At 36.7% G+C, this 14,563-nt stretch overlaps 1 protein-coding gene across 1 annotated transcript; it reads right to left on the bottom strand.

Annotated features, from left to right (window-relative positions):
• Positions 1–1,035: 1,035 nt before the first annotated feature.
• On the bottom strand, positions 1,036–1,962 carry LOC119809727 (olfactory receptor 150-like). Its single transcript, XM_038322793.1, has one exon. It carries the CDS (start codon positions 1,960–1,962, stop codon positions 1,036–1,038), a length of 927 nt encoding a protein of 308 aa, XP_038178721.1.
• Between the last annotated feature and the right edge of the window lie 12,601 nt (positions 1,963–14,563).

Genomic DNA, 14,563 nt, shown 5'->3' with positions numbered 1-14,563 from the left:
ATTGTCTTACCATTACACCATTATATTAAGCAAGCTTTCAACTCTCAGCAGAGAAACATCTATATGTAGTAGATACTGATTAAAATAGAAACTCACAAGGTGTGAGAATAAAGAGCTTGCTCACCCTTCATAGGAACATATAAAACACACTCTGCCCCTCTATCAAGTCTCAGAATTCCTTACAGGACACAGGAAAAAAATAGTAAGAGCCAGATGTGGTGAGTGACTACAAGAAAACTTTCTCTTTTGGATATACCAGAAAAGCTGTGTTTGTAAGAACATGCACAAAACCCAGGCCAGCCCAAACCCCAGCACAGACAGGAGGAGTAGGGATGAAGCTCTACCCCAGCTGAAGGAATATTGGAAATTGATTGCTTCGGGGAGTCAGTTAACTGACAGTGTAGTCCCTGGTAAGCAGACCATACTCCAATAAAACAGTCAACAAACACAATTTGCTTTTGATACATTTTTAAAACAAATAAAAGGACATGCGTTGGGTGTGTAGAGAAAAAGAGTGGATCTGGCAATACAAAGGAGGATATGTAAAAGCATAAAAAATTCAAAGAACTAGTGTGTGTGTGTGTGTGTGTGTGTGTGTGTGTGTGTGAAACTTTCAGTAGTTGGGCAGTATAGTTCATTAAAAAATTCCAGATAAGCAAGATACTGAGGATATAAAAAGATATGATCAAAAGTGTTTAGTTACCAGGTAAGTAATTTTAGCTAACGAACACATTCCATACATATAAAACAAAAGGAACCATAAAATGCTTTGATGGATTTAAAAATACATTTATAGATTTTATAGGTTACTCTCTATAGGCAAACTCTGGAATATTCAAGAATTATCTTATCCAGGTATAAGAAGTTATTAATTCATTCCTCCCTGAAACCACCCCCTTTTTTCCCAGAAAAACAATCAAATAATAACAGTACTCTCATGGATGAACACACATTGTTGTCTCTGGATTCTTTCCTAAACAAAGCCCCTAGATATGGTATTTTTTGTTATGGTGAATATTCTTTTACTTATGGAACTTATTTTTTTTGAAATAACTTATTTAGAGCAAGTTTGACATCCCTGTTCCTCAGGCTGTAGATCATGGGATTCAACATGGGCACAACAGTTGTATAAAAGACAGAGGACACTTTGCCTTGGTCCATTGAATTCACTGATGATGGCTGTAAGTACATAAATGCAGCAGAACCAAAGAAGACAGCAACAGCAGAGAAATGGGAGCTGCAGGTGCTGAAGGCTTTGAATCTGCCCTCAGTGGATTTGATACGGAGGATGCTAGCAATGATGAAGATGTAAGAACCCAGGATGGCCAGGGATGGAATAAAGATATTGAAAGCACTGAGGCATATTAGTACTATTTCATTGACAAAAGTACTAGAGCAGGCAAGCTCCATCAATGGGAAAAGATCACAGAAGTAATGGTTTATTTTATTAGCCTTACAGAAAACCACTTTTAGCATGCAAAGAGTATGAATTGTTGCACCGATAAAACCCATGCTGTACACCCCACCTACCATCCAGGAACAGATTTGGTAAGACATAGTGACATTGTAGAGCAAGGGATTACAAATGGCAACATAGCGGTCATACGCCATTGCAGACAACATGTGGCCCTCAGAAATAATGAAAGCAATGAAGAAATAGAGCTGAGTCATACATTCCTGGTAGGAGATGACATTCTTTTTTGCCACAAAGTTCACCAGCATTTTGGGAGTGATGACAGTGGAGTAACAGAGGTCAATGAAGGACAGACTGCTAAGGAAGAAGTACATGGGAGTATGCAGGTGGGAGCTGAGCAGGATCAGGATGATCATTCCCAGGTTCCCCAGCACTGTAAACAGGTAGATTCCAAGGAAGAGCAGGAACAGTGAGAGTTGCAGCTCTGGTTTGTCTGTTAACCCAGAAAGGATGAACTCAGTCACTATGGACTGATTGCCTTCTGCCATTTCTTCCTGAGAGTTCTATTTATGAAGTGAAAAAAATAGGAGTCATATGTTTATTCTCTATCTATACATTGAAGTGTAATATAGAATTTAAATCTTTTGGGACAGATATTTCAAGTTCTCTGACAATAACATATGATTGTTAAATGGCCAAAAATCGTGGAGATGCTCAACATCCTTATCCATCATCAGAAAAATGCAAATCAAAACAACTGAGATTTCATCTTAACCTTTAAGAATGGCCACAAATAAAAGCACTGATGACAAATTCTGCTGGGGAGGATGTGTGGTAAAGAGAGCACTCCTCCATTACTCATGGGAGTGCAAACTGGTATAGCTGCTTTGGATTTCAGTATTGCAATTTCTCAGAAAATGGGGAATTTTCTGCATACCTCAAGACCCAGCAATACCACTTTTGGGTATACACCCAAAGGATGTTCAATTGCACCACAAGGACATGTGCTCAACTCTTTTCATAACAGCATTGTTTATCATATCCAGAACCTGAATACAACTTAAATGCCCCTTGGCTGAAGAATGAATAAAGAAAATATGGTACGTTTACACAATGGAGTATTAGACAGCAGAAAAAATAAAGACATCTTGAAATTTGCGGGCAAACAGATGGATCTAGAAAACATCACGTTGAGTGAGATAACCCACACCCAGAAAGACAAATATCATATGTACTTATTCATAAGTGGCTTTTAGACATAAATAAAGAGAACAGTTGACAATTCACAATCCTAGAGAACCTAGACAACAAAGAGGACCTAGCATACACGGATCTAATGTACATGGAAAGTAGGAAAAGACAAGATCTCCTGAGTAAATTGGTAGCAAGGAGACCATGGTAGAGGTAGAAGGAGAGGGGATAGGAAGAGAGGGAAGCAGAAAAAATACATAGCTCAATAAAATCAATTTTAAAAATATGGAACATGCAAACAAACAGCAGGTAGGCATGTACATCCATCTGTGTTCTATCACAGAGCAGTATGTTTGTACTTGGTCCCAAATCTCTGAGGAGTAGATATGATTATTTTGATTTTGTTTCCTCTGGACTCTAAACACCTTACTTATAAGATGCTCATCCACTCTATGGAGATTTCATATTCAGATATGGATAACATGCACAAGAGAACCTAACTAATACAGCTGGTAACTTCATTTCCAAGTAAAATGAAAGTTTCTTGCACTTTCATTCAATATTGAGTCAGAAGTTTTATTTCTGGCAACTAATAGAGGAAATAAAAAGAAAACCATTTTATGTGGAAAGCAAATGTAGTCTTATTAACAACAATGTCCTATACAGACAATTCTAACCCAGTCGTATATCTATTAAACTGGTATACAAAGTCAGTGAGACTGTGGCAGACAAGATCAATAAGAAAGCTCAAGAATCATAAAACTTATTAAAAACTTGTAAAATTTGTTGTGCCCAAGTTGAGACCCCCAGAGAGAGACCACTGGACCCAGTCAAGTCCAGAGTGCAAAAGCAAGGTTTATTTCTTTGTGCATACGGTCCAGCTAGCTACGAGCAGTTCCCCTATGTGATGCAGCATGTGTGTTCCTCATTTGGGGTTGACATATATAGGCAAAAACCGCAAGCCAGGTCAAGTCAGGGTCAAGGCAATTGGTTTTGCTAGATACAGGAGGTGAACTACTTCTGCACACCCTCTTCCCCCTGTAAGTAGCTACTTTTGCTTTTGTGCATGTCCCCACCCTCCCCTGAGCAGTTATGTCTGTTTTTGTCTAGACCACAAAGCTGGGTTTCCACAGGGGCTAGCTGCTAGGAACATTTTGTGGTTTACACTTTTGCAAAGGTTTCTGATTTCAACTAGCTTTTGATATTATAATAGTTATTGAACCCAGTGACATAACCAGCTTCAGATCAAGCACAGTTTCTTAAAATTTTCATGTCCTTACAAAATTTTTATGAGTAAGTGATAGAAATGTAAGACATTATACTTAGAACCATAAGTGATTGAGAGGAATTATAGAACTAAGTAAGTGGAATTCAAAGTTTAAGCATCATAAATATGGAAAAACTTCTAAAATGTCATATAAATTCAGTGCAATAGTTGTGAAATCAGAACTGTGTTATTGTAGATACTAATACATAGACCACAGAATGCCCAGGAACATCAGAGCAAATTTGAAAGACTGGAATAAAGTGGGAGATCTTACTTTTTCCTACATGGAAATTGTTTAAGTGTTACAGTATCAAGATGATATCAGATTGACTTAAACACAGGTATATATGAAATGAAATTAATGTTCTAAAACAGACATCTATAAAGGAATAATTCAATATAAAGATTTTATGACATTTCAGCAGAGATAGCAATTTTTTCAACATATGGTACTGATATAATTAGATAATTCCTTTTAATTAATAAAGTTATTTAAAAATGGGTACTGGAATAAACATAAAAGCTGATTTATAATAATAAATCACAAGACTAAATCTTTGAAAGCTTGGAATTGGTAATAGTTCTTATGTAAGATGGCAAAGTAAAGACAACCATACAATATTAGTAAGCTGATAATTATTGAAAATTTAAAAGTGCTTCAAAAGACACAACATATACCTTGAAAAGATGAAACATGGAATGCAAAAAACCTCAAGATATATATGTGGAAAATTATAGAAAGTGTACATAAAGAATCTACACATCGTAATTATTAAAATGACAAATGATACTATTTATAATGTTCAGAAACTGTGAATAGTCATTCCTCCGTGTGATGCACACATGGTCAATAACCACCTGAAAATCTCTGTTATTGCTATTGTTAAGATGCTTCACATTAAAACCATAATGTAAAAAACATTTCACATAAAGTGGAAAAGTTACAATAAAAAGACAGTAAGTATAATTAAGGGAGAAAAGAAATGATCATTCTCACACATTTTTTCTATAATTTTAAAATTATGTGTAATATTTAGAAAACAACATTGCTTTAAAAATAAAAAAAAATGTTGTATTAACATGTACCTAACAATTTAAGTGCTGGAAATATAATCTCAAAACTATAAATATACTGACATAAAAAAATTTGTATATGAGTATATTGAAAAGTTCCATGGTTGGAAGCCAGTCAAGTGTCCATTCAACGATTATGGTGTACTTTGTCTATAAAATGGGGCACTCGGTTTGTGTAGGAGTTCCTTCTGTTTATGCGTTGCTTTCATTGGTTGAATAAAGAAACTGCCTTGGCCTTTTGATAGGGCAGAACTTAGGTAGGTGGAGTAGACCCAATGAAATGCTAGGAAGAAGGGCAGTGTGGCAGATGTCATGGTTTTCCTGCTTCTGCTTGAGAGAGACTTCGTGGTGACATACAAATTATTAGAAATGGGTTAGATCAAGATGTGAGATTTAGCCAATAAGAGACTAGAGATAATGGGCCAGGCAGTGTTTAAGTGAATACAGTTTTTGTGTGATTATTTCGGATGTAAGCTAGTATGGCAGCCGGGACCAAAGGCAGCCCCCCCCCCCCTTCTTCAACACTCAGTAAAGATGCCTGAAGTCATGAGAGGTGTTTCATTGTGAGTTAGTGTAAGAGGCTTTTCTGTCTATGTGTTGCTCTCATTGGTTGAATAAAGAAACTTCCTTGGCCTTTTGATAGGGTAGAAATTAGGTAGTTGAGGTAGAGAGAACAGAATGCTGGGACAAAGGGAAGTGTGGCAGATGGAGTCTGAAGCATGTTAAAGAAATTAACCAGGCATGGATAGCCACAATTATCAGTCAAGATTAGACCAATTCATATGAACATAAAGAGTTTCTGCCATGAATATACTAAACACATTAAATTATACAGTAGAAATATGTTTTTTTAATACATACATGGATATATATTGCATCCTAATGTATTTATTATAAGAGTTAGACACTTAGCAATTTGACACTGACTTATGCTGTCCACCACAACCTATTTCTTTGCTATCCTCCTGGAAGTTATTTCTATCAATCAAATATGTCCATTAGAGTTTTCTCTGGACTGTGACATTTCTCTCTTCCATTAGTAGCTAAAAGTTCTTTGATTGCTTTGATGACTCACATGCTAGTACAATCATTGAGTGTTTTGTTCTCTCTAATATTTAAAGAAGAAAACTCAGGCCCTTGCTTCTCGCTCTCTCTCTCTCTCTCTCTCTCTCTCTCTCTCTCTCTCTCTCTCTCTCTCTCTCTCTCTCTGTGTGTGTGTGTGTGTGTGTGTGTGTGTGTGTATGAGCATGGGTGGTCCATGATGTGTATGTAGACCTCAGAGAACAACCTTCAGGAGTGGTTCCTTGCCTTTCCACATTCTCAAGACAATGTCTCTTTGGTTGGACAATGCAAGGCTGGCTGGTCCCACTAGCCTCTCTAGTTTCTTCTTTCTTGTCTCCTGTTTGCCAATGAGTTACTGTGATTAGAGATATTACTATTTCTGGCTTTTTAGTGGGTTCTGAGGATCCTTACTCAGGTCTTCAGGCTTATGTAGCAATTGTGTCTACACTGTACTTCCATATCCAGACCTTTGTAACTATTAACTGACAATGAGTTCAAGATACAAGACACATAATTTAAAATATTTCTTCAATGGTATTTCATGAGATGGGCAAAAAGAACAAAACAAAACAAAAAAAAAGGAACTGTTAAGTGGGCCCAACAACACAGAGTGTTGAAGAGTTTGTAAAAAAATATCAAATGAAATCCTCAATAGAATATCTATTCTCTTCTAAATCTCTGGTTGGCCATCTCTTGTCAACGATTACCATCTCCTTTGTTAGCTTGAAGAATGTCTAGAAGTTAATGTTATTGGTTCATGAAAGCTTAATGTTCTAACTTACATCTTGTCTTCATTTACAAACTTTAATAAATTTAGTAAACAGGTAGGTTTACCTATATTAAAGAACTTATATACACTCACATAGGTATGGATTGAACATGTCCTCAAGATTGTGTTAGGAATTTAATTTCCAAAGAGACATTGTGAAGAAATGAAACCCTAGAGGAGACTTTACAAGATCACTGCTTAATAAGATGAAAGTAAGTTAGTTGTCATATGTATATGTATAGCTACCTAACATAAGAATGAGTTTGGACTCTAATGCTATAGTTTATCATTTTTCTGTCCTTTTCTACCCTCTGACATTGGACTTCCAAACATCCAGGGATTAGAGATAAATGAATTTCTGATCATTATCAATTGCCTGTTTTAGAATGTAGTACTGTGTTAATCAGCAGACAAGATACTAAAACATATCATTATACAATTCTGAGGATTTCACCAGCCAGGTGAGTGCTTTTTCTGCCACCCCTGCCTCTCATAAGCTGTCTCAGGAAAGACTAGTTTTCATCACAAGATCTGATTTATCTCTTGCAAAGTCTTTGTGACTTGATGGAGGAGTATCTATGTGTTACTTTCATTATTAATAAAGAAAACTGCCTTGGCCCTTTAAGAGAACAGAAAATTAGGTAGGCAGAGTAGACAGAACAGAATGCTGGGTAGCAGGAGTTGGGGAGACGATTCTTTCTTAGCAGTCAGGGATGCTGACTCATAACAACTAATTAAATTAGCTGAGTCTGTTTCTAACAAAATTCTCTTAGACCTATCTGCAGTTTTGTATTCTGCTCTGCTAATGCCATCTGTCCAGTTGCATGCCTTGGAACTTGACAGAGAACCAACCTCTGCTAAGTCAGTTGATTAGTCTAACTTCAAATGATGAATTTTAGAGATGACCTATCCATCTCTAAAATTCATTGCTATTCATTAGGTGTGAATAGCAAAGAACCTAAATGGTTTAATGAGATGAAATTTTTTTGTATGTATCTTAATAGTGCTATTGAGGAGTGAACAATGACTATCTAATATACATAATTTGAACAGTTCATGCATATTCCAGTCTTATAACACTGTCACCACAATCTAGGTAAATCATAAACATATCCTCTACCAAAAGATTTTAGACCTTTCCTTTCTTTCTTTCTTTCTTTCTTTCTTTCTTTCTTTCTTTCTTTCTTCCTTCCTTCCTTCCTTCCTTCCTTCCTTCCTTTTGTTTTTTTCAAGACTGGCTGTCATGGAACTTGCTCTATAGATCAGGCTGGCCTTAAATCACAGAAATCTGCCTGCCTCTGCCTCTTGAGCACTGGGATTAAAGGCATGCATCACTACTGTCTGAGTGCTTGTTTTCTTTAAATGTGTTTAAAATGCTTATTAAGAAGAAATCGATCCTAGGTTTTAAGTTTAATGCCTTACTCTAAACCATCAGTAGTATACTATACAGAGAACCATACTTTATTCATGTAAAATTATAAGAATATTACTAATTGCACAAGTCCTTCCTATGTGCCCCACGTATCATTGCAGGAATTACCTTATTAACCATATTGGTTTGTATGTGTACTTTGTAAATTGAAATTATCCACTAAAATTGTTCATATAAATGTAACTTGTGCCTAGTATTTGTATAATCTGTAGCAAATTATATATGTATATATATACACATTTATTTATGTTACTTTACATACAGTTTGGCTAACATCAAAGCTCATACAAATGGAATAAGTGTAGGGGGAAAGATCAAATGGCCAGGTCCTTCCTGTCTTTTGATGTGTTATTGAGAAATATGAGTCATCACCAACAGCCAGTGTGACGATATTCTGACAACATCTGTGGCCTAGATTTCATGATGGGCATCTAAAATTCTGAGCTAGAATGGAGTGAGGAGACATGCAATGTACACATTCACCTTTTTTTACTTGGAAACCTGTCTCACTGTGAAATGTGAACTGGAGGCTCAGTTCACTTTTGTGAATTTGCTCTTCATTTTGGTGATGTTGATAATTCAAAGTAAAACCACAGGCTTTCCTATTTTTTAATGGATCAATAGGCCAATCTCTAATTCTGAGTATTTCACATGCTCATACAAATCCACCATCCTGATTGCCCCGCAGCTTCCCAAGGCACTTACCTGAATGATGTTATTGTCACATAGCATCTCATAGTGAGTTTTCATTAAAATATCTGTAAACGGAAATTCTCTCAAGGTTTCTTTCCACAAGGGATGAGTTGCTGTGAGACAAGAATAATTAAAGATTCTCTTAGTATCCTTTTAAAACACTCCCATTGATTCCCATGAGCACAATTTCTTCTTTTCTGCTAAGGTTGCAACAAGGATTAAGTTAAGGACTAAAATCCAAGGCCTAGAGATATGGTCATCGAAGTCTTTTACAACAGATTCCAATTTGAAAATGGTCTCTGAAGTATTGAAGAACATGAGTCTGTTTTTTTCAGTTTTATTAAGGTTTGGAGAAATACACAATGATTTGTAATTGTTATTAAATGTTGCTAACTAGGGGCTGGATGAATGACTCAGCAGCTAAGACAGCATACTGCTCTTGCAGAGGACCTGAGTTCACTTCTGAGCACCCATGTCAGGCACCTCACAGCTGCTTCTCACTCAAGCTCCAGAAAATCTCATGCCTTCTTCTGGCCTCCTTGGACACCCATACATTGCTACACATACACACAGACTTAGAAACATAGTTAAAATAAAGTTAAATCTTAGGAAGACATTTGAAAAAGTTGTTACTCGTGTATATTTTTTTCATTATTTTGTGACATTTAAAAATGCAGCCACAGTGAAAGTGCTTATAAATAAATATGCTGATGTAAGTTAAGTTGGAAATGAATATCAATTGTAGGATTAAAGATAATATAAGCTGCATAATAATCACATTACTCTAGAAAATAGTTGAAAGGATTCTTTTCATAAGGCTTCAGGTAGAAACTTCTTTAACTACTGTACTATAACTGAAAACTAGATAGTAGAGAGGAGCCCAACTTCTAATTGAAACTAACTTCAAATTGATAACTATAATGGAATTCTCAAGAATAAAAATGGTTATGAGAATAAATTAGGAAAAACTAATTAAAGGATAAGGTATAAATTACAATAATAATAAGGTTAATATTGGCTGTTTGGGTTTTTAAAGGTATTTTGTTATTTTTTTGAAATTCCACACATAGTATTTGTATATTATTAATTTCCTTCTCCCATCTCCACTTAATCCACTTCCCCATTCCATACTTACGCAACTTTGAACCTCATTCAGCTTTTAAAATTCATTGAGTGTAATTAGTGCTACTTGTATGCTCACTCTTGTCTGTGGACCATACAGAGTAGCATGGCTGACTTTAAAGAAAACACTCTTTCTCCAGGAGCTCTCAATTATAATAGCTCCTCAGATAGGGGTAGGATTCTGGGAGCCCTCCACCAGTATTGGGATCTTCAATGGCTCAAGATATATGCTATACTATGAAAGCTTTGAAGCCTATAGAAGTCAGCATGGACATCATTTATCATTGAGGTGGCCCTAATATAATACAGAAATATACAGCTTCCTATCTGACCAAGAAGCTTTATATGCATATATGTAATTTAAAATGAAAGAATCCTTAACAAGTAAAGATTTAATGATGATTGAATTCAAGAGTTCTTCATAGGAAACGAGATATGGGAAAAGTCATGTAGGTGTTGCTGACTCCAGCAGGAGAAGGCACATGAGGTGAGCACAAGAAGATGCCAAAGAGATGGTGAGGCCCTATAGGTGGAGACTGCTTGTTTGATTCCAGGCTGCTTAGACCAAAAAAAAAAAAAAAACCACAGAAACTATATTAATTGCAACACTGCTTATCCTATTAGCTTAAGTTTCTTGGGAAAAAACAAAACAAACAAACAATAAAACTCTTACATCTTAAATCAACCCATTCCTTTGTTTTTTTTTTTTTTTTTTTTGTATTTTACCCTGAGGCTCATGGTTTGCTAGTAAGGTTCCTGGGCATTTGTCTACTTCGGCGGCTGCATGGTGTTTCCCTAACTCTTCCTACTTTCAAGCTATATCTCTTTCAGCCTGACTATATTCTGCTATGTCATAGGCCAAAGAAGCTTCTTTGTTCATTAACCAATAAAAGCAACACATATACAGAAATACTTCTGACACCAGGGCCCCTTTGATGAGGGAAACTAAACTTTTACTGTTGATCTTTTCAGGTCCTCCAAGCATAATGTCTTGAATGTTGAAAAGGAAAATCTTTATTAGAGGTCTTTGCCCTCTTTTCCCTGTTTTCCAGAATGGCCAGTCAGCTTAGTGGATGATTGCTGTTTCCCTTTGGTGAGAAACTTATTGCAGATTTAAACTTTTAGTATGAATGAATAGTCCACATGAACACATTTGTAAAGTACTGCATAAAAAAACAAAAGCGTAAACAAAACAAAACAAAAAACTGATGTGATGGTACACACATTTAACCCAGAAGCCTGGATACAGATGCAGGAGATCACTTTTAGTTACAAGTTAACTGTATCTACACCCTGTGTCACAGACCAGTCAGGGCTACCCACAGAGACCATGTCTCAAAAGAATTGTGCTAAGAAGGCAACTTCGGAATATGAGATTCTAAAATTCGGTTTTCTAATGCTTTGAGTCATGCAGAACAGTTAGCAAAGCAAACTCCAAACCTGGTTGGAGGAACAGTGCAGTGTGAGATTTTGGGAAATGTAAGTGGTCCCACTGAGCATTGTAACTCTTACAGTGTCAGTCCATTGTGGGGAGCTGAAGGCTTCTCGTGTTTCCATGGCCCCACTATAGATCAGTGTATTACTAAGAATCAAGGATTATTTTCAGATGTACCAACTTTTACCAAAATAATTTATTTTAGATATCACATTCAGAAATAGTTTCCCATCGACCTAATTTTAAAAAGCTAAGAAAACAAAACAGTGAGACTATCGAATCATATAAACAAAAATCCTTTCTAAGGAAGATGCATAAATCTTACCTGAAAATAGTCATGTTCCAGATACATAAAGAAGGCTTTGCAGGGGTTTAAACTGTCTTAATGGATCCCAGTTAACTCTGGGTGGGTAAACACAGTGGAGTCCCAGATCTTCTGCTCAGTGTATGTGGGACCTTGAATACAATAACTTCTTATACCTTTTTTTCAAAATCAAATAATCACCTACTAGTGATATCATGATCAGTCATGCATTGCTGCATTTGAATTGTGTTCCTATCAAAATTCTAGACATGATACAGCTTTGCTATTGCAAAAATATTCTTTACACATGCAACTTATGTTTATGAAAAAGCTTATTTAGAGTAAATCTGACATGTTTATTCCTCAGGCTGTAGATCAGGGAGTTCAGCATGTTCAGCATGTATACAGTTAAATACAATGCAGATTATGCTTTACCTTCCTTTTGGAGCAAACTAATGAAGGCTGAAAATGTGAAGCCAGGGGAAGAAAGAAGACAGCAACAGCAAAGGAGTGGGAGGTGCAGCTGCTGAAGGCTTTGGTCCTGTCCTCAGGAGATGCTGACAATGATAATGTAAAGGGCAGGATGGTCTGGATTACAACACAGAAATTAGAATCACTGTGGCATAAAAGTGCTAATTTATTGACAACGTACTGGAACTAGCAAGCTTCAGCAATGGAATAAGATCTCAGAAGTTATGGTTTATTACTTTAGCCTTGCATAAAAGCACTCTAAGCATGCACAGAGTATGAATTGTAGCTTCAGTGAAGCCCATAGCATGTTCTCTACTTATCATTCGGGAACAGACATCATAAAACTGGTAGTATCAAGGGTTTGCTTACGACATATTGTTCACATGCCACTGTATCCAACATGTAATAATGTTACAACAATTAGGAAGGAAGAGAGCAGAGTCATGGGTTTAGGAAGGAGCTGACATCCATTTCTGCCATAAGCTCATCAGTATATAAAGAAAATGGAAATTTTCTAGTGTTTAAAAATAAAAGGGGCCCTGATCCAGTACGAGAAGATCCATCAGAGGCGTGAGTGAGTTCCTGACCCTCAGCAAGAAGCCCTGGAGACGGAGCACAGACATTCCTCAACCCCCTATACTTCCTGGTCATTCTGCAGCAGATATTCTCTCCGGCTACTGCCTCTCTTTTCCTATCCCATCCCAGCTTGCACCCAAGCTACCTGTCCCTTCTTCCTCTCTTCTTCAGGCCCATAACATCCCCCAGCTCAGCCTGTTTGGGCAATGGGGTGGGGTGGTGAGCACAACCGGGCGGGAGTTCCTTTGTTTCAATAGCCTGCCTGCAGCAATGTAGGCCTTTTGTCTGTGAGGTTCCTGGCCAGCAAGGGGACCTAATCCTATACCAGAAGATCCATGGGGGAACATTTGGAGAAAGAGATGGGCAGGTGCCAATGCAAGAATTCCTCCAACAATCTGAAAAACATAATGAAAACACCAGAACCCAGCAATCTTACAACAGGAGGACTTGAATACCCTAATCCAGAAGAAGTAGAAAAAATTGACTTTATGAAAGTGATAGAGACCGTTAAACTGAATATGAAAAACTTCCTTAAAGAAATGGATGAGAAGCATAACAAAAAGTTTGAAGAAATGAGTAAATCTGTAAATGATACCCTAGGAAACAGATTCTGAAGACACCATAGAGAAAATAAATGCACTGATCAAAGAAAACAGCAAATCCAACAAATTCTCATCACAAAACATTCAGAAAATCTGGGACACAATAAAAAGACCAAACCGAAGAAAAATATGGGTAGAAGAAGAATTACAGATCGAAGGCCTAGAAAATATATTCAACAAAATTATAGAAGAAAACTTTCCCAACGTAAAGAAAGATATTCCTATGAAGGTTCAAGAAGTATACAGAACACTGAATAGACTAGATAAAAAAAAATCCCCTCGCCATATAATAATCAGAACACAAAACATACAGATTAAAGAAAGAATATTAAGAGCTGCAAAGGAAAAAGGTCAAGTAACTTATAAAGGTAAACCTATCAGACTTACACCTGACTTCTCTATGAAAACCATGAAAACCAGGAGGTCCTGGATAGAGGTACTGCAGAAACTAAGAGACCATGGATGCAAGCCTAGACTACTATACCCAGCCAAGCTATCATTCATTGTCAATGGAGAAAACAAATTTTTCCAGGATAAAAACAAATTTAAAAAATACGTAGCCACAAATCCAGCCTTACAGAAAGTAATAGAAGGAAAATCACAACCAAAGGAATCCAACATTGCCAACACTGCCTACAATAATTCAGACGTCTAGCCACGCTTCACAAGCACAACTCAAATAAGGCAAACAGACAAACTCTACTACCCCCCCCAAAAAGTAAAAAATAACCGGAGTCAATAACCACTGGTCATTAATGTCACTTAATATCAATGGACTCAATTCACCGAAAAAAGGCACAGTCAAAGAGATTGGATATGAAAACAGGATCCAACATTCTGCTGTTTAAAAGAAACATACATCAACCACAAAGACAGACATCTACTCAGAGTAAAGGGTTGGAAAAAGGTTTTTCAAGCAAATGAACCTAAGAAACAAGTGGGTGTGGCCATACCAATTTCTAACAAAGTTGACTTCAAACTAAAATCAATCAGAAGAGATGGAGAGGGACATTTTATACTCATCACAGGAATAATTCATCAGGGTTAAGTCTCAGTCCTGAATATCTATGCCCCTAATATAAAAGCACCCACTTATGTAAAAGAAACATTACTAGAACTCAAGGCAGCCATCAAACCACACACACTAATAG

This window comes from Arvicola amphibius, chromosome 3 (assembly GCF_903992535.2).
Source record: "Arvicola amphibius chromosome 3, mArvAmp1.2, whole genome shotgun sequence".
Lineage (NCBI taxonomy): Eukaryota > Metazoa > Chordata > Mammalia > Rodentia > Cricetidae > Arvicola > Arvicola amphibius.
This window is presented reverse-complemented; position numbering and strand designations above follow the sequence as displayed.